General features: G+C 38.7%; 1 protein-coding gene across 3 annotated transcripts in view; it reads left to right on the forward strand.

Moving 5' to 3' along the window:
• Nucleotides 1–23,403, forward strand: part of galnt13 (UDP-N-acetyl-alpha-D-galactosamine:polypeptide N-acetylgalactosaminyltransferase 13) — a 35,255-nt gene that overhangs the window by 2,888 nt on the left and 8,964 nt on the right. For 2 of the 3 annotated variants that reach the window (XM_040147565.1, XM_040147566.1), the window contains exons 2-11: nt 1,375–1,655; nt 9,236–9,404; nt 11,584–11,750; nt 12,291–12,498; nt 14,265–14,435; nt 15,197–15,314; nt 17,427–17,607; nt 19,401–19,540; nt 21,899–21,997; nt 22,748–22,882. In XM_040147565.1, the coding sequence (XP_040003499.1) occupies nt 1,514–1,655; nt 9,236–9,404; nt 11,584–11,750; nt 12,291–12,498; nt 14,265–14,435; nt 15,197–15,314; nt 17,427–17,607; nt 19,401–19,540; nt 21,899–21,997; nt 22,748–22,882 (1,530 nt within the window). In that variant the 5' untranslated portion in view covers nt 1,375–1,513. Of the gene's footprint in view, nt 1–1,374; nt 1,656–9,235; nt 9,405–11,583; nt 11,751–12,290; nt 12,499–14,264; nt 14,436–15,196; nt 15,315–17,426; nt 17,608–19,400; nt 19,541–21,898; nt 21,998–22,747; nt 22,883–23,403 lie in introns of those variants that run through there. The other variant, XR_005709047.1, reaches the window with a different exon arrangement.

Genomic DNA, 23,403 nt, shown 5'->3' on the forward strand with positions numbered 1-23,403 from the left:
TGTAGAGGGGAGATGAGCAGTCACTCATCCTTTCAAATGGGAAAATGTGGAGGGTCTGGGGTCAGTCCAATATGGGAAGCTGGGTGTGACCTCCAAAGCACCATACCCATCATGACGTTCTCTGTGTGGTCAACAGAGGACCCTGACAAGTTTATTTTAAACTGTAAACTGTCCCACTTAATGCATGTATGGCTGTGTCCCTAGCTGTGAAGACAACTTTTCCTCCTCCAAATATGACTCTGATACCTCAACTCAGGGTATCTGCTGATATTGGTTTCTGATTTGAAACCAGTGTCGTCTTTTTCTCAAATGAAAGCTGTTTACTTTTCTGTGTCTATTCTGTGTTTGAACTCACTGGGATAATTTTTATGTGAGTTAACATCATGCTGGAGTTTGCTGTGGCACTGCAAACGGAGTTTGCCAGCCGCCATGACTTAATGACTGTAACTGATAGTGGAAACTGTAAAAAAATTATGATGACACTGACAAAGCAGCTGTTTTCAATGTGGATCTGTCATATCTGGCTGATACTGGATCTGCTATGGTCAGTGCATCCCTGGTCACAACTCTTAAAAAGCAAATTTAGAGTATTAATGGGCACTTTTATGCCTTTATTACAAACAGTAGAGAGAGATGCAGCAAAGGTCCCTGGCCAGACTCAAACTGGGGATGTTGTGGTTCATGGTGGGCGCCTTAACCCTCGAGCCACAGGTCGCTCCATTGTCAGACTTTTTTAAAGTCTCAAATATAGAAATTGGTATCTCCCTCAAAAATCCAACATGGATTGGGCTATAATGTATATGTAGATGTACTGTTAATGTTTTTCTTTTCACTTTTTTCTTCTGTTTTCTTCTTATGCATCTCTACATTCTTTCCGTGTCCCTCATTTTCTTCTCCCTCCTCAGAAATATACAAATAGAATATGTAGTTCACCCATTAACATACACAACTGCGCATCTCTACCAAATCTAACTCTTAACCTCTCGTTTGATCTGCAAAGGTCACTTTATCACAGTATCTGGACATTTTGTCTGTACATTTTGCAGCGCCTACAGTATCTCAGTATTTATATACAGTATTTCACCTTTTGTGTAACGTCATGTTGCACTAATAAAAAAGTAAAATAAATAAATGGAAAAATGCTAAGTAATCTCTGATTGTGAGGAGAGAGACAAATATTGATCTAATTTAAATGTACGTAGTTCCTCGCAGATTTTGCGGAGATCGTGTTTCTTCATAAGTTGATTGTTTTATTTCATCATAGTTTCATGACGAGTTTTATCATGAAGGCTAAAATATTTATCATGATTTCTGTTGTCATTAGATATTTATTTTAAATCCATTCTCTTATTGTGTTTTCTCTCTCCTCTGTAGGATGACGCCCCGTAGGCAAACCTGCTCGGTTTCTCACCCCGTCCTCAGAGTTCAAACACCTCATTAGCAGACTGAGCGCTCCTGAGCGCTCACGGTGACCCTCCCTGTTTGGCTGCCTGGCCGACATCCCGGGGAGGTGATGCGACGGTTCGTCTACTGCAAGGTGGTGTTGACCACCTCTCTAGTGTGGGTGCTGGTGGATGTGTTCTTGCTGCTCTACTTCAGCGAGTGCAACAAATGTGATGACAGGAAAGACCGCTCACTGCTCCCTGCCCTCCGAGGTGAGAGTCCGGATCAGTGCTACGACACCTTTCATTCAGAGAATAGACAGGATGGGGCTTAAAGGTTTCAGGAGTCCACTATGAGATACAGTACACTAAGTCTCAGAGTGGACTGCATCATTCGCTCTCCCTTTCCCATTCCCTGTCTGTTTAAGCTTTAATGTTAACAGTGCCATTTTTTCAAAACCCTGCTCAAAGACCATATGCATGGTTTTACATGTTTTTGGCAATGACTCTACAAACCACCTGACTTTTCTGTACACATTGCACAGAAAACTAAATCTTGTACGTCCTTTATCATTTTTGAAAGCCTGCAGTTATTCTGTTTTTTCTATATGATGTGTCTATTTATTTTTTGCCAAGAGAATAATATCAATGTGTGGTACTGCAGCTCTAAGTGCAGATTGATTTGGAAAGATTTTTGTGCATTTCTACACAATGAAATAGTAATTTTGACAGAAACAAATGGATACATGATATTCACTGTAATGGAAAACCAATCTCATGTGATGTAAAACAACTTTGTAGTCTCTACGAATAGATTTTTAATATTTTACTGGAATACACTGAAACCAAGAAAAAACAGAGCCCCACACTTAAAAATTACAGTTTTAGATCTACATTAAATTGAGCTCTTGATTTGTTTTTTCAAGTCCTTGAGTGAACATAAGAATAAGTTTCAGCAATATTCAACATGCAGTAGGTTTTCTCTTTAGGCAGCAGTTTGCATGCACCAAAATATTTTTAAGATTAGGAACCATCTTAAGAAAAGAGCTTTGACAATTTTCCCAAAGGGTAGGTTTACTGAATTTGATAACCCCAGTTTATAAGCGAAGCAACAGCTAACTGACAATTTCCCTTTTTGTTTTGGGTCTGTGCATTTTGGATCTTGTAGGCTTTACCTTCTGTTAAGGATCACTCAGACATGCTAGTGAATATAAACTGTAAACTTTAAACACTCAATCTTTTCACCTCAATGTTTAACATAATCATCACAATGAAGATGACTAATATAAAAATGCAAATTTGAAGTTATTGATCTAAAAAATGAAAAAAAAAACGCACCATTATGATTCATAGAGTTTTGTATGTGTCAAATCTTTATCTCTAATTTGATTGTATAAAAACTTACCTTAAAACTTACTTAAAGGTAAGTTTAAACCAATGTCTTTGTGTGTTTGTGTTTGTGTGTGTGTGTGTGTGTGTGTGTCTGCGCGCGCGCTTCTGAGATGAACCTAAACCATAATACCACTTCTAGCAGAGTTCATTTCCTCACATGCCCTCAAGTAAGCAGGTTTCTAAGAGGCTTGCTAAGCTGCTTTTAAGGTTCGAATGAGGCAGAGCTTCCAGCTACTGAGACTAATTACCATACAAAAGTCTAATGTTACACTGCTTATAAAGTAGATATTTTGCTGAATATATGAACTGAGTGTTGAGAATTTCTTCATTCACTGGCTTTGCCACAACACTGCAGGTGTTTTAAGTTTTACTTTGTCAAGTGTAATATTATTCATTCAGCCCACAACTGAAGAGCCCATTCTTAATCTGGCAATGACTCACGTGTTCAGTTTTTGATTGGAATCGATTTACCCAGTTTGATTATTGCAGAAGCATTTTTTGTAAGGTCACGCTAAAGTAATTATATTTCAGTAACTGCTAGTCAAAAAGTCACAATATTTTAGATTAGATACAATAAAAAATGTCTATTAAACATTAGCATGAACATCCATTTGCAGTCTTGTTTTCTGGCCAACTGACAAATGTATGTCCAACACTCACTCTCATTTTAGCTCTGTCTTTAGCTTACTTGCATTAACAGATTTTTTTTGGCCCCTCGGGCTCAGCATAAACAAGCTGTAAACACAACATTGACATATTATTGCCTTAAAAAGTTGTTACGGTGAGCTTGTTACCACACAGTTGTCTATTTACACATCCAGCAGTAACGTTAAAATTCAAATGGAGTCTGTTTGTGTCCACTTGATAAATGTAATTCCAATATTCGCTCTGCATTCAGCTCTTGCTTTTAGTCCTCCTGAGAGAAATATCTGGCTCTTAAGCTACAAAATGCTCCATGTGTTCCCTAGCCAGTTGCTAACTTTGTCGGTCTTCTATTGGTGCTGGGCAGGTAGTGCACAGTGTTCTTGGAGAGCTTTTTAGCTGAAAACAGCGTCTAAAAACGATGCTGATGAGAGAGGTGAGACTGAACTAACCAAAACAATGAGCTGATCCTTTGTCTGTTTGCTTTTTGGTGCTGGGTTGATAAGCAAGGAAGGGATTTATTAGAGCTTTTTTTTATCTGGAAATGGTTGCCTATAGTTTTTTTTTTTTTTTTTTTTTTTTAGAGCTGCTCTGACTGACTCACAGGGTAAACGTAGGACTATTAAACCATAACAATCAGCTAAAGGAGCTCAAAAGCTCCATAATGCTAAAGTAGGTTAATAACTGCGTTACACATAGAAATTTGATTAAATGAATTTAAAATCACTTAGCTTTGGGCTCAGTTGCCCAAGCTCGCAGTATGGTTTGATTGTTTAGAGTCAGTTTCTCCTTTATTTCATCTGTTTTAGACAAACGGTCAGTGATCCCAGGTTGTTTATCACCATGTCGATAATGACCCTTTAAAAAATGTTTGCCCCTAATTCCTGATTAGACCAGGCACATCTTGGCTTGCTTCAGTGGTTTTCAGCTTGACCAGAGTAAACTTTATGGCCAGTCACTGCTGCCCATTATGTGTATTTTGGATTTAAACTTTGCTTGACATGATAAAGTAAAGTTGTCTTAAGTGTTGCTGTCTGTTAATATGTAAAAGAGAGGATGTTGCATAAGCGTCATGTAAGCACAGATTCTTGGCTAAGGTGTAAAAATGTTACTTCCTCTGTTCTTTTTTGCACCACAGTCCGGCTCATTTTGTTTTCTGATGGAACCACATAAGAACACATACAAATGCCCGTGCATCAGGACTTTTGTTTGAAGGGGGTACTCCAGGAAAGCAATGTCCAAGATATCCTGACATAAATCCTCAGTAACCCAAAACACTGCACTTCCGTAGTATCTTTTCATTAAATGGGTTTGTACAGTTTGTATAAAGAGCTTTCTGCTTCTGTAATCCTGACAACATCCTCTGGGTTATTTTCTCAGACTTTAGCAAGCTCTCTTAAGAGCCATTTCAGTTATAATATGACAGTTTTCAAAGGCTGAGTAGCACTCATGATGAGTGAACTGACCGTTTCAATGTAAACACAGCTTAGAAAAATTAAAATAAACTTGTTGGTTAATCCTTCTTGGAGGCGTTAGGTATTGATTTCCATCCATGAACGAATATAGTAGAAATTTGTAGAAACTCATTCTTCTTCTTCTTCTTTCTGCTTTAACTGTTAACAGTTTTTTGCTTTTTTTTTTTTTTTTTTTTTTTTTTGCCTTTTGCAAGGCAAAAAGAGCAGTTAAACCACTTTCGGTTGTGCAACTCACATCTTAAATGCTACCACTGGTATTTGTTTGTTGATTTAAAAAAAAAAAAAAAAAAAAAGTAAATCCACCACATTAATCTAGTTTATAAAAGCCAAGTGTGATCATTTGTTTAAGTGGATGCTTGGTGAAAGCTGCGTATGTAGATTTGTCTCTGTATTTTAAAATAACATTTTATAAGACCATCAATTTATCAACTGATTGAAAACTATCATTTGATTCGTTTATGGAGGTGAATTAAATCTGAACATTTTCATTATTTTCCATATTTCAAATGAATAGGGTGTGTTCACGGCCCGACTGCTACATCACTACAACACATAAAGAATAAAAAATTTGAACACATTTCTGTTTGGAATGACAATGAACAACTCAATGAGACTGAGCATCACGAGGCAAAGCTTTTCCTGTAAAGTAAATGAGAATGAAATAGCTGGCGATGTTTGAAGCCACAAGATGAAGAACTCAGTGCACAATCTGCATTCAGGTTAGTATCTGAGTCTACCTTGACAAGAGGAATCTTGAACCTTACAAACAGGGATCAAAGAGTCCAGTTAGCAATCACAAAGACAATTCAAAAATGAAATATGTTATAGCCTAGGCTTGCGTATACCATATGTGGAAAATGTTTATAAGTGAGTCTAGAATTGCACATTTATTACAAATTTGTCAGAATTATGATCTTGTAAATTACGTAATAAGCACTGAGACAATGAGACATGTGGCACTTTATTTGTGTTCACCACTGAAATCTTAGTGATCATGTCTCTGAAGACTCATTACCTGTGAGTGTGAGGAGAACCTTTTCGCTGTAATTGCTTGGGATAAAGCTACAGGCAGGGATACTGAATTAGATTGATTGACCCGAGGACAGACAGAGCCACTGTTTTCTTCCCAGATGATAGCGGTCATCTTTGATAATGAATGCTCTGTGTCAGGCAGAGAGTGTGCTGGGCTTGAAAATACTACAGAAAATACTACTGTTTCCTAAAGCTCCTGTGCTTGTGTGTTGCTGAGCAAAAAACAGATTTATTTGACTGTTTCTAGCCTTTATATTCAATCTGACTGTTTGTTTTATTTTCATCGATGGACAATTTTGAAAGGTGAAAAACTATAATTTACAAAGATAATGAAAGAGCTAAGTTGTTAATTTGAGTATGCGCTAATCACATTTAAAACTCATACAGTATATTATTCCAAACACGATGTACTAAAGTGTTGCAAGAAAAATAACTGGATACCTAATACAGTAAAAATATGTGGACATTTGGCATATAAATACTCTAAATAAATAGTTAAGGGCTTGAAAACAAAACCTTCCTTGCAGGAAGGAGATCCTTGATGTGTCCCTTAGCTGCACTGTTTCAACTGTGACATAAAATAAACACTGAAACCACTGAAAAATACATGTGTGTAGAGGCTCTGTGAGGCTATACTGAGGCACAGTGCTGCTTTGTGCTGAATGCTAACGTCAGCATGCTAAAATGCTCACAGTTAAAATGCTAACCTGTTGATGTCTCGCAGGTATAGTGCCCCACGTTCGGCGTCTTAGTTCAGTTTCGGAGTGTTGTGCAGGTATTTAGTCATGAACCAAGGTATTGGTAAATACATTTTTTGACCGGATGATGGCGCTAGGAGAAAAAGTCAGGGGATCAACAAAGTGATTACAATACGTCTTGTTAGGGCCATGGATGTTAAAACCAAATTATAGCAAAATTTTCAATAGTTGTCATTCAAATCTTTACCTCAAAACCACAAATGTCAACCTCAGGATATGCTAGAAGTCAGAATCACCAAAGTCATTAGGATTCATCGTCTGGAAACCATGAATGATCATACAAAATTTAATGGCAATCCATGTAATAGGTGTTGAGGTATATCAGTCTGGACCAAAGTAGTAGACCACCCAACACTGAGATCCCTAGAGCCATACCGTTAGCATATGCCGCATATATTAGCAAAGAAGTATATAAGGTAAGGAAGGAAAGACCGTTAGTTGAAAAAATCTCAAGTATTCTCTTCAGTTTTGACTGAGATTTACTTTAGCACAAATGGAAAACATCATGTTAATTTTTTACAAAGTTTATGCCATGTTTAATGTGAACCATATTATTCCAACATATTATTCACATTACATTTGGCTATTGCGTGTATCACACATGGGTTTATCCATGCTTGAAAAAATTTGAACATGCCAGTTATTTCAGGACATTCAAGTTGTAAGAAAGAGACCAGAAATATTGTGGTGAATTGGGAATGACAGTTTGCCTTGTTATTTCAAGGCCTGAGGACTGTGTCCTGCAAAATTCACAAAGTATTCTGCTCTCTCTGTGATTGTTCACATCTGACAGCACTTTCCACGTTATTCAGTAGTAATCAGTTTTTTTTTTAGTCAGATTAAACAATGTATGATCTTGAATTGCTAAATGATCTGTAGGATTAGACTACTATCATGTGGTGATGCAAATAAATTGAAGGCGAGTCAGACTGGTGTTAATGGTTTGCTGGTTGTTTTGCTTGTACAAGATGTTTCCTGAAATCTCTTGTCCTGAGTTTATCCGTAGATATAGAACGATGTGTTGGACAGACCAAGCATACGTTTGACGGATACTTTGTTCAGTCATCCGACTCAGCCCTTGAGCCTTGTCCATCAGATTTAAGCCAGCGTCCAAATGGAGAGTGTCAGCAGCACCATAAAGAAAAGAGCAGGATCAGCTGAGGTTAACAGTCCAGCTGACACCAGCCCATGGGGTCGTGGGGAATCCTCTTAACTTGGGGCCATGCAGCTAATGTGAACTGTGCGCCCCCTTTTCATGGAAATCAGTGCCTCTGCTCTGAGAGATTATGAGTGTGAGAGAGTGTGAGAGTGTGAGAGAGTGTGAGAGAGAGTGTGAGAGAGTGTGAGAGTGTGAGAGAGTGAGAGAGTGTGAGAGAGTGTGAGAGAGTGTGAGAGAGAGAGTGAGAGAGAGAGTGAGAGAGAGAGAGTGTGAGAGAGAGAGTGTGAGATTTGTGTGAGAGAGAGAGAGCACAGTCATAAATCCATGGGTTATTTACCTTTGGTCAAAGGAGATGGCTCTGTGCTGCTGCAACAACAACAACAACAGCAATGCTGATGTTTTGCAGGCATTAAACTAACATGTAGCAAAAGAGACTGTAGCTACTGTAGGAAGGCTTTTGCTTTCATACAGCTTTTTCATCTATTAATACATTCACCTAAATCTCTGAATTCAAAATCTCTTAATAGATTAAATTCAAATTAAATACAGCAACCAGACTGAACAGCGCTTAATACCCAGTCAGATCAAGCCACAGAAACCAGGAGAGAGCTTAAGCAGAGCCCCTGCACTGTCTGTATTAAATGTCTTAACACTGTAGCATATTTTTTTCCCAGCCTTCAATAGTGCGAGTGAGAATGCCATCACATTTTCTGTAAGTGCGATGTTAAGTGTTAATAAGAGGAATATAACATACTGTTCACATGTGCATATCCTGTAGAGAAGCCTCCAGTGCATAACATGCGATTAAAACCCATAATACCAGTTTGGTACATGCACACTGATCACGAACATTATGTTTTGTGCTCTTGCTTTTTACAAATATAGAATTTACAGAGTTTGCAGAGATTAAGCGAGCATGTTTTGCTGCGCTTTACTCAGACTGAAGAGACCCAATGCTTTCAGTACAAAAGGGATCACTCCGAATTTATCTGTACTTCATTCCTTTTGTCATGGATTAATTTAGATTAGAAAAGGTCATCTTTCCTACTCAGATCAGCAGATTATATATTGATATAAATGATCAAAGAAGTACAAGTACCATCAAAACGTCCTTTATTTTTTTTTTTTTTTCTCCACTGGTAAGAACAGGGTGAGCAGCCAACAGACTGGGGCCAGGGAGGTCAGTCAGTCCTCATTACTCTCAGTCCCATTTAGAGAGGAGATGTAATTTGTAATTAATTGGCTTTTGTAATACAGTGTTTCTTCTTACATGACAAAAAAAGGAAGTGATTTCTTTTACAATGTAGTTTAAAGTTAGTGAGAAATAAAAAAAAAATAATGGTGGGTTTGCTTCCTTATCAGATATCCCTCTGTTTTGCCTCCGTTATGTTTCAGCTGTGATATCTCGGAGCCATGAGGGTCCAGGGGAGATGGGCAAGGCAGTGAACATCCCAAAGGACGACCACGAGAAGATGAAGGAGCTCTTTAAGATTAACCAGTTCAATCTGATGGCCAGTGACATGATTGCACTCAACAGGAGTCTGCCGGACGTGAGGTTGGATGGGTGCGTACGCTTGGGTGTCTCCCAGATGCGTGCTGTGACACGCAATACTGACCCTTTAACACCTACACACACATACGTCCGCTCTCCAACAGACCAGCATAACACTCAGTCCTCACCCTGTTACCTTGCTGCCTGTAAGCTTTGATAACTGAACTTTGATACACATCGCACATTGCAGGGAGCTATGGCTCCTTTATGAAAAATCTGACATTTCAGCTAATGCTTTCTGCTTTTTGCTTCTTTATTTCTGTGTTTTTGGGGGGTTTCACTCCTTAATGTGTGCAGACTTATCGTATATCGGGTTCACAAGAAACTGCTCCAGTACTCAGACAAATGTGTTAGATGGCTGAGCAAAGCAGCTGGGCTTCTTCCTCTTATCCAAAGAGTCTCAACAGGGTTGCAGACAGTGATACAAGGTGCTGTTTTTGCAGATGAAATGCTCTAAACTATCAAAGCAAAGTTATTCTGATGATTCAAGTAAAATTTGAACTGATTGTTGAGTCCATTAGATGTCATTGGTACCTATCCAAAGTGAAAAAACTCTAACTCTAAAAAGCTCTAATTATGGGCACTGTTTCAGAATCTATCAGATCCCTCAAGTGTGTACATTAGGCCTGACATTTGAATAGGAGTAGGGTTTTGTTTACTGTCATTCAAGATCCACTTGAGCACTAAATGAAAATCCAAGGAGCAATTTGTGTGTATCGTGAGCACCTTCATCTTGGGCTGCTGGTATTCACAAGCATTCGCCTCTCTATTATCCAAGTGATTCATGTTTAAATATTCCAGCTGAACATGAGCTTTCCACAGCACTTTAATTAAGTGGATACCAAAGGCTCTGCCAGTCACATGAGAAATAGGCCACAAGAATGTCTTTTTTTTTTTCACCCCTACATTCTACACCTATACCAAGAAAATGCTAACTCAAGATGTTTTGCAATGTCGAGATGCAAATATAAAGCTCATTTAGACGACAAAGTGCAAAACAACACCTACATTACCAAGAGAAAGTGGATATTCAGCTGATTGCAACACTTCCAGTTTTTTGGTCCAATATTGCTCCATCCTTCTCTCAGTATAAATATTACAGAACACAGCTTAGCCCTTCAAAATTTCAACAGCTATGTGGTGAAAATTATCCAGAGCCATGCAAACTTGCCAGTCATTGCCTCATTGAATGCAACCTTCTGGCCTAGTTGTGTCAGTCAGTGCTGTCACTTTGAATAGACAGGACTGAACCAGCAATGCTGTCTGCTCCGATGGCTTCTTTCACCCTCCGTCACCTCCCACTTCTCCTCCTCCCACCATATAGGCTGCTCTAGACGTCAACCTCCTCCTCTTCTCGCCTAATGCAGCTCATTCTTTATTCAACATCATCCACTACAGCGCCGTCCCAAGCTTGCCACATTGTCCCTCTTTGGCTTTGACAGATATCCCATCAAGCCAAGGGCATGCTGACATAGCTGTCAACACTGGTTTTACTTTTTCTACTTTCTATGGAGATATTTGTGAGTAAATCTCCTATGACAATGTTTTTGCAGTGATGGCAGCATTGGAAAGCAGCAGGATACGCTCAGATTCTGATGAGAGATGGTTAGGTTTAAGTATAAGGATACAATTTGTTATATACAAGTATTAAATAAGATGTGAATGATTTTAGTTTCCTTCTTTATTTTGAATTTATTTTTCAAAGAATCAGTTAGGAAAAATTTTCAATAAAATGTCAAAAATAATGACAAATGGTAGGTATTCAAAACATCTATATTCAAACATATTAAAGACATGAGAAGCTCTGACCTGCAAATGTTTGGGCTACTACTGGACTAAAGGATGAATTTATGACCAAAATTTGATTTTATTATTTTCTTTTAGGGTTAATTGTTATTTGTAACAATCTGCTAATGGTTTAGTCTAAAACAGTGGTTACCAACCTGAGGGTGATCAATTTAAGGGGTCGCCGAATTATCACTGAAAAGTAAACAATTTAAAAAAAATTTTTTTATCTCTCTCTCCCACTTGTTTTAAATACAATTCCTCTATTCATTGCTTTTTTGTGATACTGTAATACTTACACCTGTAGCTCAGTGACATTCCATATTCAAACTTAACGTAACTTTAGTTCTGCTTCAGTTCTGCTTTACTAAGTTCCTTTTTTTTCCCCCCCTGTTTTTTGTATCAGCTGTAAGACCAAAGTGTACCCAGACGACCTGCCCAGCACCAGCATTGTCATCGTGTTTCACAACGAGGCGTGGAGCACACTGCTTCGGACTGTTCATAGTGTCCTCAACCGCTCTCCCAGACACTTGCTTGTGGAGATCGTGCTAGTCGACGATGCCAGCGAGCGAGGTTGGTAGTATACACTGTGACTAATGAGCAGCTCACAAAATGACAGTGTCTGATTTCTGACAGACTCACAGGATACAGCTGTACATTCTGAAGTCAAACAGTGTGGGAGACAAAACTCTAAACCAGGCGCAGTCGATCACTAAGCATGGTAGCAATATAAGAAACAGTTAACTCAGTGTAGCTTTTTACTCTTACAACATGGATCAGCATTTACTCTTTGGAGCAGATGTCAATAATTGTACCAAGTAAATTGAGATGTATGGCTGCAGATAACAATTTTCTTTTGTTATTGTGGTTATAATCTGTAGATCATTTTCTTCATTAATGAATCAACGGTTTCTTCTAAATGAGGTCAGAAACTATAGATGGCAATCAGCTGTTTATTCTAAAATATTGATAATAATAGCAGTAATAATAGAAGAATGCTCATCAGAATTTCCTAGAGCCCAAACTGACATATTTAAATCTCTTGTTTTGTCTGACCAATTGCTCCAGCTCTGCAGGTAAACCCTTGATGGATTGTCTGCTGTTTTGTTCCAGACTTCCTGAAGAAGAAGCTGGAGGACTATGTGCGGACTCTGGAGGTGCCTGTGAGGATCCTGAGGATGGAGCAGCGTTCGGGTCTAATCAGAGCCAGACTGAGGGGGGCAGCTGCCACCAAAGGGCAGGTCATCACCTTCCTGGATGCTCACTGCGAGTGTACCGTCGGCTGGCTGGAGCCCCTGCTGGCTCGAATCAAAGAGGACCGGTAGGAGCCAAAATGGACCGCAATGACTGTATCGGAGTTAATGCTGATATTTAAGACGCAAATATGAAATAATGAACATATTCTACTTTTCAGGAGTAGTTCACTACAGTACTTCCAAGCGACTCATTGTTAATCAATTTAATCTTTTGCCTATTCAGTCCTGAAACATGCTTTATTAATACTGGTATTATCACTTTTCAATTAAGTTGCATCATTGGGTGCCTGAGCCAAAGCTCTATCTGAATATTGATGGGACAGCAAACTATTAGTCATGAATACAGTGTGTTAGCTGACACTGCTGTCAGGAGTAGATAATCATTTTGCATTGTCTGCCTCTGCAGACATAGGAAAAACAAGTTCCAAGTACTCTAGATCTGTCTATGTGTTAACTCTTCTGCAAACGATACTAGTAGATGCTAGTTGAGTCAAGATTAAAGTGGACAGGGAGATGTTTTCTTGCTTCAACAGATACAGGTTTAGGGACGAATATTATATGGCTGAGTAAGAGATCTTTTTTTTTTTGTTATGTTGTTTATTACATCAGATGTGTTAATTTAAAGTGACACGGTGTTTATTTGGCTGCTGTTATTTATCAGAACATTAAGCTGTTTTGTTTTTTTTTTTTTCAGACTTTTAGTTGCATGTGAAAAAACAGGTGTGTGTGTGTGTGTGTGTGTGTGTGTGTGTGTGTGTGTGTGTGTGTGTGTGTGTGTGTGTGTGTGTGTGTGTGTGTGTGTGTGTGTGGTGTGACATGAACAGATGGATGGATTAATAATGATTCTCTTGCGATCCGTCTCTTATCTGAGGTCAGACACATTTATTTTCCCTCAGGAAGAAATTGGTATCATATGACTCAGAATATTATATTAAGGAGCCATTACACTTTTACTGAATGCTGCTGCACATGTATTGGTGTCTATAATTCTGGGCGCAGACTGATGAGATGATGCAGAAAGTACACCATATGTTCCATACAAATTCACATGATTGATGATACAGGTAGCTTAGTTGAATCCAATGTAAGGCTGAGAAATTTGGTTGAAATCAGATTTGTGATATTAACTTTTTATCGAATACTGATATATACTGTATGGTAAATGTGTTCAAAATCACATCTAAAAAAAAAATCAAGTGTTCAGTGCAATAAACAGTGTACCACTGCAGGATCAAATCCTCATGTTGTCAGTTTTTAATTACAGTGCGCCTCAGATCATTGATTTGGACAGTTTTTGGAGCTTTTTGTAGAAGAACTTGATGGTATCATGTTATTTAATCTGGAAATTAAATATCCTGACCAGTTCTTTTGATGAAGATACTAGTACATGTATAAAGTACATGTATTTTTCTTGCAAACTTTTTTTCATGACAGCCACTGCACTGTACATTTATTAGCAAAACAGTAAAACTAGCCATTTGAAGACACTGTTTTCAGCTTTTTTTTTTTTTTTTTGTTACGTTTCATAGACTAAATGATCAACCAATTGATGAAAAAGTGAACTTTCAGCTGATTGCAACTTGTTATGATTACTAAACAAAATCTACAGAATAACCAATAATGAAAATGGTAGTTAGTTGCAGGCCTATTGTGGTTACACTTTTGAATGTTAGAAACACAGAAAATAATAATACGCAACCTCACCTTTCCACATTATGTTGTACAATTGTTAAATCAATACATGTTCTAATTATACGTAATGTACAGTGCAAGGCTTCACAAATATTTTATCTGAACATTGAATCTCACACCTTATTACTGTGTCTTTCAGGACAGCAGTGGTGTGCCCCATTATCGATGTCATCAGTGACGAGACATTTGAATACATGGCAGGCTCAGATATGACCTATGGTGGATTCAACTGGAAGCTGAATTTCCGCTGGTACCCTGTTCCCCAGCGGGAGATGGATCGACGCAAAGGGGACAGAACACTGCCTGTCAGGTACACAAAGAAAGTGTTTCTTCCTCCTCTGAAGCTAAATTTAGGTAATTTTTGGGTGGAACTGTTTCTGACTTTCCACTTAGGTAATGTTTTTGATTAAGAATTAACAGAAAAGATGCCAGATTCCACAAGAAAAGAAAAGAAACCTTAAGTATCTGTTTGAACCGTAAGTTCAAAGAGATACTAGTTCTCAGTTTTTCATCTGACCTGAGAATGGTTTTATATGTGATAGCAGCAGGATACAAAGAAGACATGGTTAGTTAGATTTCTTCACAAGATCACCTTATATGAAAAGTGCCATTTTTATCTGCAGATAGAAATAGATCTTTTTCCTTTGTGTATCCCACTGATGCAAACATCTGCCTAAACAGCATCTACATAGTTATGATTGTGCTCCGTCTTAGTGTAATATGTATGAGCTCATTTATTTTAAATATACAAAAAAAAAAAAAAAACCCCACCTTGCTCACAGTTGCATTTTTTTGGATTCACAGAACTGGGTACAATTTGTCGCCTGCATGCAAATCCCAGCAACAAACATTATCCTTAATGTAGGGCAGACTTCAACATAGAATTCATTAAAAGATAAAATTAATTACCCCTCTAAGGCTTTGTATCAAATTGTCAAACAAATTGGTCTTTTATTATATTCCGAATGTTCTCCAGAGTTACCCTAAGATACTAATAAATACAGCATGAGTTGATGTAATATTCAGTAGTTTTTATGCTTTTTGCCTTAATTTATTGTGTGTCTCTTGCAGGACTCCAACCATGGCAGGAGGGTTGTTCTCTATAGACAAAACATACTTTGAAGAAATAGGAAGCTATGATCCAGGGATGGATATCTGGGGTGGAGAGAACCTGGAAATGTCTTTCAGAGTAAGTGACCCACAGAGCGTGGGGTGATTTACAGTACTTGGATGGTTTCATCTGTGATTCCCTTTCTCTTTTCTCTGAACTATTTGACAAGCATCTGCACATGTACAACACAGCTCTATTTAAAATGCATACAGATCAGTCAAACCACAATTTTTAAGTGTACTTCATTGCTCAGACACAGAATGTACACTTACCGAGCACTTTCTTAGGAATACTTGTACACCTGCTTATTCATGCAATAACCCAATCAGCCAATCATGTGGCAGCAGTGCAATGTATAAAATCATGCAGATACAGGTCAGGAGCTTCAGTTAATGTTCACATCAAACATCAGAGTGGGGAAAAAAATGTAATCTCAGTGACTTTGCCCACGGCATGATTGTTAGTGCCAGACGGGCTGGTTTGAGTATTTCGGAAACTGCTGATCTCTTGGGACTTTTAATCACAACAGTCTCTTGAGTTTATTCAACGTCTTATTGATGGCAGAAGTCAGAGGAGAATGGTCAGAATGTGGAGCTGGCAGAAAGGCTACGGTAACTCAGGTAACCACTCTTTACAAATGTGGTGAGCAAAAAAGCATCTCAGAATGCACAACACGTCGAACCTTGAGGGGGATGGGCAACAACAGCAGAGGACTGCATTGGGTTCCACTCCAGTCAGCCAAGAACAGAAATCTAAGGCTGCAGTGGGCACAGGCTCACCAAAACTGGACAGCTGAAGACTGGAAAAATATAGTCTGGTCTGATTAATCTTGATTTCTGCTGAGGCAGGGCAGATGGTAGGGTCAGAATTTGGCGTGAACACATGAATTCATGGACCCAACCTGTCGTGGGTCGACAGTCCATGCTGTGGTGGTGGTGTAATGGTGTGGTGGAATGTTTTTTTGGAAAACTTTGGGCGCCTTAATACCAATCAGTCATGGTTTGAATATCACAGCCTATCTGAGTATATTTGCTGAAAATGTGCCTCCCTTTATGGCCACAATTCACCATCTTCTAATGGCTACTTCCACCATGATAATGCAACATGTCACAAAGCAAAAGTCGTCTAAGACTGGTTTCACGAACATGACAATGTTCAGTGGACTTCAGTGGCCTCCCCAGAGACCAGGTCTGAATCCAATAGAACTTTTGGGATGTGGTAGAACAGGAGCTTGGCAGCATGAATGTGCAGCTGACAAATCTGCAGAAATGGTGTGATGCAGTCATGTCAACATGGACCAGAATCTCAAAGAAAAGTTTCCAACATCTTGTGGAATCCATGCCATGAAGAACTGAAGCTGTTTTGAGAGCAAAGGGAGAAATAATATGGTGTTCCTAACAAAGTGCTCGGTGAGTGTATATGAGCCATTTCTACTGGCATTCAAGTCTTTTTTATCTATTTACATCTGCTTGTATTAATATTTCACTTTTAAATTAATTATTTAATAATTCTCATTATGGTGACAATGTCTCATAATTTTCAGAAATCATTATTTATCCTAAATATTCTTGGGAAAAATGGAAATGGTTTAACTACAGTTGATATCAAGCTAAGGCTGATGGGAGCTGATAAATGGTTAAAAACCAAAGTGCTGCACAAATTAAAATTTGACATGATGATGGTGCTAGATGAAAGTTAAGGGGTCACCAGAGTTACTACAGTTCATGCACTGGGGACCATGATTGTTTGTATAGAACTTCATATAAAACCATGCCGCTAAGATGTGTTTAAAAATATGCTAAGACAATTATAAGACAACATGCAGCAGCAGCAAGGTGAAATGCCCTAAATAAAGTCCAAAGCCTATTTGACTATAAAATGTAGGTTAAAAATAAAATAACAGACCATAAAAATAATCTATTCCATCTATTCATCCTTGATGAATGTCATACGATGGTCTCTTGTTTCCTCGGTCCTCTTGGAAGCCGCACTGCTCTCAAAATTAAGAGCAAAATGTCCTTATTGGTAACAGATTTAATCGATCTTTTTGTCACCTGAGCATCAAGGAGTGATGAACAATCAATAAAGGGGACTGGGATGTACCCAATATTTTGTAAGTTTGTATTGAGTGTATTTATCTGCTTTTTTGCCACATGCTGTATAATTGGAATTGTCTTTATGTGTCTACAGATCTGGCAGTGCGGTGGCTCTTTGGAAATTGTAACATGTTCCCACGTGGGCCATGTTTTCCGGAAGGCCACCCCATACAGCTTCCCTGGAGGAACGGGCCAAGTCATCAACAAGAACAACAGGCGCCTGGCCGAAGTCTGGATGGATGATTTCAAAGACTTCTTCTATATCATATCACCAGGTACAGAACAATGAAACTGCGTCTGTCTGACTGCATCTTTCTGCCACTGGAATAGTAGAAGTGCACATTGAAGACGGTGCAAAGATCGCATGAATTCTTCATGTTTTAAAAGTTTCAGGGATTACTTGGTTGAGTTGGGAATTTAATAGATGTTTTATTCATTGTGCACCGCTGTTCAAAAGCAGATATGAACAATCTTCATTACGAAACTCCTCTGTGCTACTTGTGTGCTTGCTGATGTAACATTTAGCAAATTGGTGTGAAAAGGAAAGAATTGTCTGCTCTCTTTTATTCTGTCACTGTCTTTCATGGTACTTGTTCTTGCTCATTTAAGAAATTATTGTTTCTCCTTTTACTTGGTCTAAGATAGGAATTTAATGCTGCTTTTGTCATCTGCAAAGTGGAATTAATTAGTTCCCACTTTCAGACACATTTTTAGTGTTTTTCCTGAACCTGAGTTCAGAGATTTGTCAAAGATGGTGGTCTTATCTCAGAGCTCAAACACACACAATCTACAACAATACGACTGCGCAGACTGTGAGATGAGTAGCCCTCCATCTGTCGACTTAGTAATGTGATTACCCTTTAGCAGACAGCAGTGTACCGGAAATCTCGGGTTAAGTGTTTTAGATGCCAGCCAACCTATAAGGGACCATCCGTAATCTAAGGATCTTAAAGCACAAATTGTGACCTTCCCCTCCACTCAGCCGGGCGGGATTCTCCACGGGCAAGTGTGCAGACAGAGTTTGGGGTTGTGATGGATGAGTCTTTCTGCATATTGTGGCCCCACAATGACTGTCTTTTCCTCCAGGACATTAGGGAGAACGATTTGGGCCATGCTGCTGCCAGACCTCACTTATTGGCACAGAGGAACACAGTATGATTCTCAGGCTGAGTTTGGGAGTGGCATCGAGTGATCCTATTAAAAGTGCATCTCCATCCTCATCCCTCCTCTGCACTGGTGATTTTAAGATCAAAGAGGCTATTCATCATCTACAACATGTGATGCTAAGACCCTACAGAGAGAGAAAAGGGGAAACAGAGCCAGGGGAGGAAGAGCAGCCTTCAGCTCATTGCTTTTATCTGACAACTTGAAATTTCTATTTCCCAGATTAAAGTGTGGACGTGTAAGACGTTGGTATTATAGAAGGTGCTGTCTGCATTGTGTGCCTTGTGTTTGATGGATAAATATACAGCACGGTACTGTTGCTCTTGCATGTTGCCGGGCTATTGAAAATTGTAATCTATTTTCCCTCGTTGCAATCATGTTCTTTCATGACAAATTACCCCCCTGGATCTATGTACATGCAAGCTATGAGTCCTCGAGAGGCACTCTGGGGAGAAACCATCTGCCTAATGTGTTTGTAAGTGTCTGTGCCCAGTCGCTGTCTTATCCTTCCTCAGTGTTCAGTTTTGTTAAGGCTGCTAAATCAGTTTCCATTTTGTTGAAGTAAAACACTTCCAAACACACACATGCCACAAATGTTGCACCAGTATAAAATTTCTATGAATAGGGCAAGACTTTACTTACCTCTTTGTACAAATCAGGTAACATATGCAACATCTAATAGAAAATCCTTCCATGATGACCCACATAAGCCCATGTTTTCAGGTAAGGATGCAATGTGGTTCTTTATAAAGGGTCCCTCTGGTGTTTAGTTTTGGTGGTGCAAGAAAACAGGACTACCCCTCTATTCTCAGGACCAAAAAAATGTAGATACTAAGGTGAATACTGACTGATGATGTGCAGCTATACATGTGTCTGAATCCTTGTGTCTGCATTTCCTCTGCAGGTGTGATGCGGGTGGACTATGGAGACGTTTCTTCCCGTAAAGCCCTTCGTGAGGCCTTGAAGTGCAAACCGTTTTCCTGGTATCTAGAGAACATCTACCCAGACTCCCAGATCCCAAGAAGATACTACTCACTTGGTGAAGTATGAGCTTTCATGTACTCTGATCTCCCATGATGCAGCAGATACAGTGGCTCCTTCTGCATTTAGTCAGATATGTCCTTGTAATTTCTGGGCTGTGTTTTCAGAGAGAGAATTGCTGGGAGATAAATGTGAAAATCTTAGAATACAGCAAAGGCTGAATGATATGAGATAAAAACAAACATCCCAGGCTGTTAGTATTGAACATGTATGATAAACAAATAAAGGGATGTCTGTGTGGTCGGTATTGATCCCAGTCACGTTTACGCACTTAAACTATGCATGGTGGGCAGGTAACAGTAGGACATGTATACATTCTTCAAAGTCTCATGGTACAGTTTTGAATTTTACCTGAGCTGAAATGAATTTTAAAATATAATTTTGTTGCAGTAGAGAAGTATTTCCTTTGATATTATTGTACAAAAACATGGAAATCTTTCATCAGATGACTATTTTAATAGGCACAGATGGAACTACAAAGTAGTCCCTTGAGAAATTAAAAGGGTGTTGTGGGAACTGTCTGATAATTTGCAGCTAAAGCGTGAGAAATCATAGTACTTGTTCTCAAGATAACAGAAGTTTAACTCCCTTTCATTACTTAGTTCACACTCACATGGAAAAAAATGATTTTTTTTTTAAGTGACCTGAATTTGCCTCTTGATGCCCATGGCTCCGTGTCGGCAGAAGTGCAGCATGGGGTAAAGTCAAAGATGACCTCCAGTGTGCTGTCTGTACAATAGATGGAAGCCATTTAAAAGTAATGTCAGTTGAAGAACTCGTGCCGAAATGGGCTTGTAATCCTTCAACATTCATACTGCTCTGGGTGAGAGGATGTTTTGATCTGTGCTGCTCTGCTGTGCCGCAGTACAAGCTCTCTGTTTGGCCACTGCTTCACCTCAGCTCCAATCTTCTTCTAAACCGGACTTCCTCTGAGTGATTCTCATCCTCCATAACGCAGTCAGCCTTTCTTTAACAGCTGGGACCATTAGGTTTTATATCTCTTAATTATGAATGCCGTTCTGTTCCTGCATGATAGGCATAATAAGTTGCTTAGGCATACATAGAGCCAGCTCAGCTTTAGCTCTGTGAATGTATGAGTTCATTAGAAAGCTGAGTTGGCTATAAAGTTAGTAGGAGCTGTGATAATCAGCCCAACTCAAAACTGTGTTGGCAGTTATTTTATTTTTATTATCAGTTATTGTTTCATCTTGTAAACTGACGATAGTGAATAGATGATGGATTAACATAACTTGGTGAAACAGTATCTGTTAATTACATAATTTTAGCTACAACCTTTAAATTCTTAAGGAATCAGTGACATGGTGATAAACGTGCATTTTTCACGATCACTGTTTGGAAATTGATTAACAGTCGTGGTTGACTGAAATTGGCTATGGTGACTACTGTAACTGGCAGTTTTGACAGTCACTTGGGTTTTGTGTAAAGAGCTCTTCTAAAACACTGATGCTTTGAATTGTGTGGGATCTGGCTTCAACATCAGCAGCGTGTGCATCTTACACAGCGAAGTGTTGTCCTCAGGTTGGTTGAAGTGGAGCCAGCTAGGCCAGATCTAATATTTGTAAAATTTGGGCTGCAACTAATGAATATTTTCATTATCGATTAATCTCTCAGTCACTCAGTCAAATAATCATTTTGTCTACAAAAGGTCAGAAAATAGCTCTTTATAATTTTCTAGTTCCCAAGGTTAGTGTCTTCAAATCATGTGTTTTATTTGACAAACTGTTCAAACCCATCTGATATGTGACATGTGTTTACTATATGACAAAGAAAAGGATCTAATGTGCACAAGATCCAGAAAATGTTTACATGAAAAATACTTACCACTATTACCTTATCGTCAAAATGGTTTCCGATTAAATTTCTGTTGATCAACAGATTGATTGTTTCAGCTCTATGCAAAACAACATTTAAAAAATTGTAAGTAACAATAGAACCAATAGCATTGGTGCTATTGAGCCCAGTGATAAACATTAACTCAAAATTTTAAAAAAGGGGTGTAGAAAAGACGTTACATGTTTATGAAGAAACATTGAGCAGGGTCTACCTGCCTTGTGTTTGACTATGAAAATAACATATTTGTTTTCTTGGTAGAATATACAGCCTGGGGCACTGTCAAAAGATAAATACATTCTATTGATTATACTTCAGCATGAATAAAACTGATTGTAATACTTTGTAAACTTTGCATCACTAAAATGAAATATAAGGTAGGTTTGCAAAGGTTTGATCTTATTAACAAATGAATTTTAAGCTCTGAAAACTGAGTGACAATTTTCCCGTACAGTTAATTTGAAATTTGAGCGTTAATAAACCTGTAACACTATGTACTTATGCTGGTAGATAAGAAATGTTGAGACCAACCAGTGTGTGGACAACATGGGAAGAAAGGAGAACGAGAAAGTTGGCTTTTTCAACTGTCACGGCATGGGCGGAAACCAGGTGAGGAAAGCACGTATACACAGTTCAATTTCACTATTTATTCTTATTAACCATGTATATCAGGATACTGTACACATAGTCCCTTCAAGCAGTGTTTTAAGCTCCTTCATTTTGTATTTTTTGTATCTACACACATTGTTTAAACTGAAAGAGCTGTAAATGGAATGTAGAATAAGAATATCTTATAAATTAACATTCAACCCACCAAGCCTTTGATACTTCTTTAACTTGGATACGTGAGCTTTGGGATTTTGTCTTTGCTAGAAAAGTTGTGCTCAATCCGTTTGGATGCAAAGTATATGTGAACTGCCAACTTCAAAGCCAGTCCACAGATTTCCAATACAATTCAAGTCTGGGATTTTGCTTTGTCATTTCTCAAGTCCATTTTTGATTTAGCTCCATGCTGTGGGGTCATTGTGACATCTTTGGCATTTTAAGAATGTTTGTGCCAAGAACTGAATTGTATTTTGGTCTGATGACTGTTCCATAGGTTGTTACAACTTTTGTTACAGGACTTTATGTTTTTACTGTTAAAAAACAGTAAAATCATCTTGTACAGCCCATAGGCCAAGTTTAAATCAGGTTGGCACTGAATAAATCATCAAGAAATACAATGTGAATCACTGTAAAATCGAGAATTCATATATTCAATTTGGTGATAAATCCTTGTTCCTTGAGGGCAAGATGATGATGAATGTTGTTATTGTAGCTGATGCTTTTCATTTTCTAAGTGAGACATTTTTTTTCCAGGTGTTCTCATACACGGCGGATAAAGAAATTAGGACAGATGACCTCTGTCTGGACGTTTCCCGCCTCAACGGACCTGTCGTCATGCTCAAGTGTCACCACATGAAGGGCAATCAGATGTTTGAGTACGATGCCGAGGTAGGATCTACGTTCCCCAAAATAGCCATATAATCCGTAACGAGGCTGTTATTGCAGACGGCCATTCCTGCTCCCTGATGGCTGATGTATTGGAAATGACTTTGATGAAATGCTGATGGATTGTGTTTGTCTGTGTTTGATGAAATTGCAAGTGCAGTAGTGCACATTGAGTACTTGAAGGTAGTGTATTGATGGGAATTGAGTACCAGTTTTCAGCCACCAGATGGTGTGGTATGCCAGTTTTTTTTTTTTTTTTTTTAGCAGCACAAAAGTGAGTTGCTTTTTCCACCCAGCAGCTGTCTCTCCCTCATTTGCTCTTCTTTCACATAGTATGTTGGCAAGTGGGAATATGATTTTGAGGTAAGCTGTTCAAATCAAAACTCCTGAATATTGACCCCTAGTCTGTACCTGTGCTTCCAGTATCGTGATATCCTGTGACAGTGTGTGGACGGTGAAGTGTCAGTGGTCATTAAAGTAGATAATTTAAGGACAAACATTCAACTTGATGGCCAGTCTATAAA

This window comes from Xiphias gladius, chromosome 16, assembly GCF_016859285.1.
Source record: "Xiphias gladius isolate SHS-SW01 ecotype Sanya breed wild chromosome 16, ASM1685928v1, whole genome shotgun sequence".
NCBI classification, from domain to species: domain Eukaryota; kingdom Metazoa; phylum Chordata; class Actinopteri; order Istiophoriformes; family Xiphiidae; genus Xiphias; species Xiphias gladius.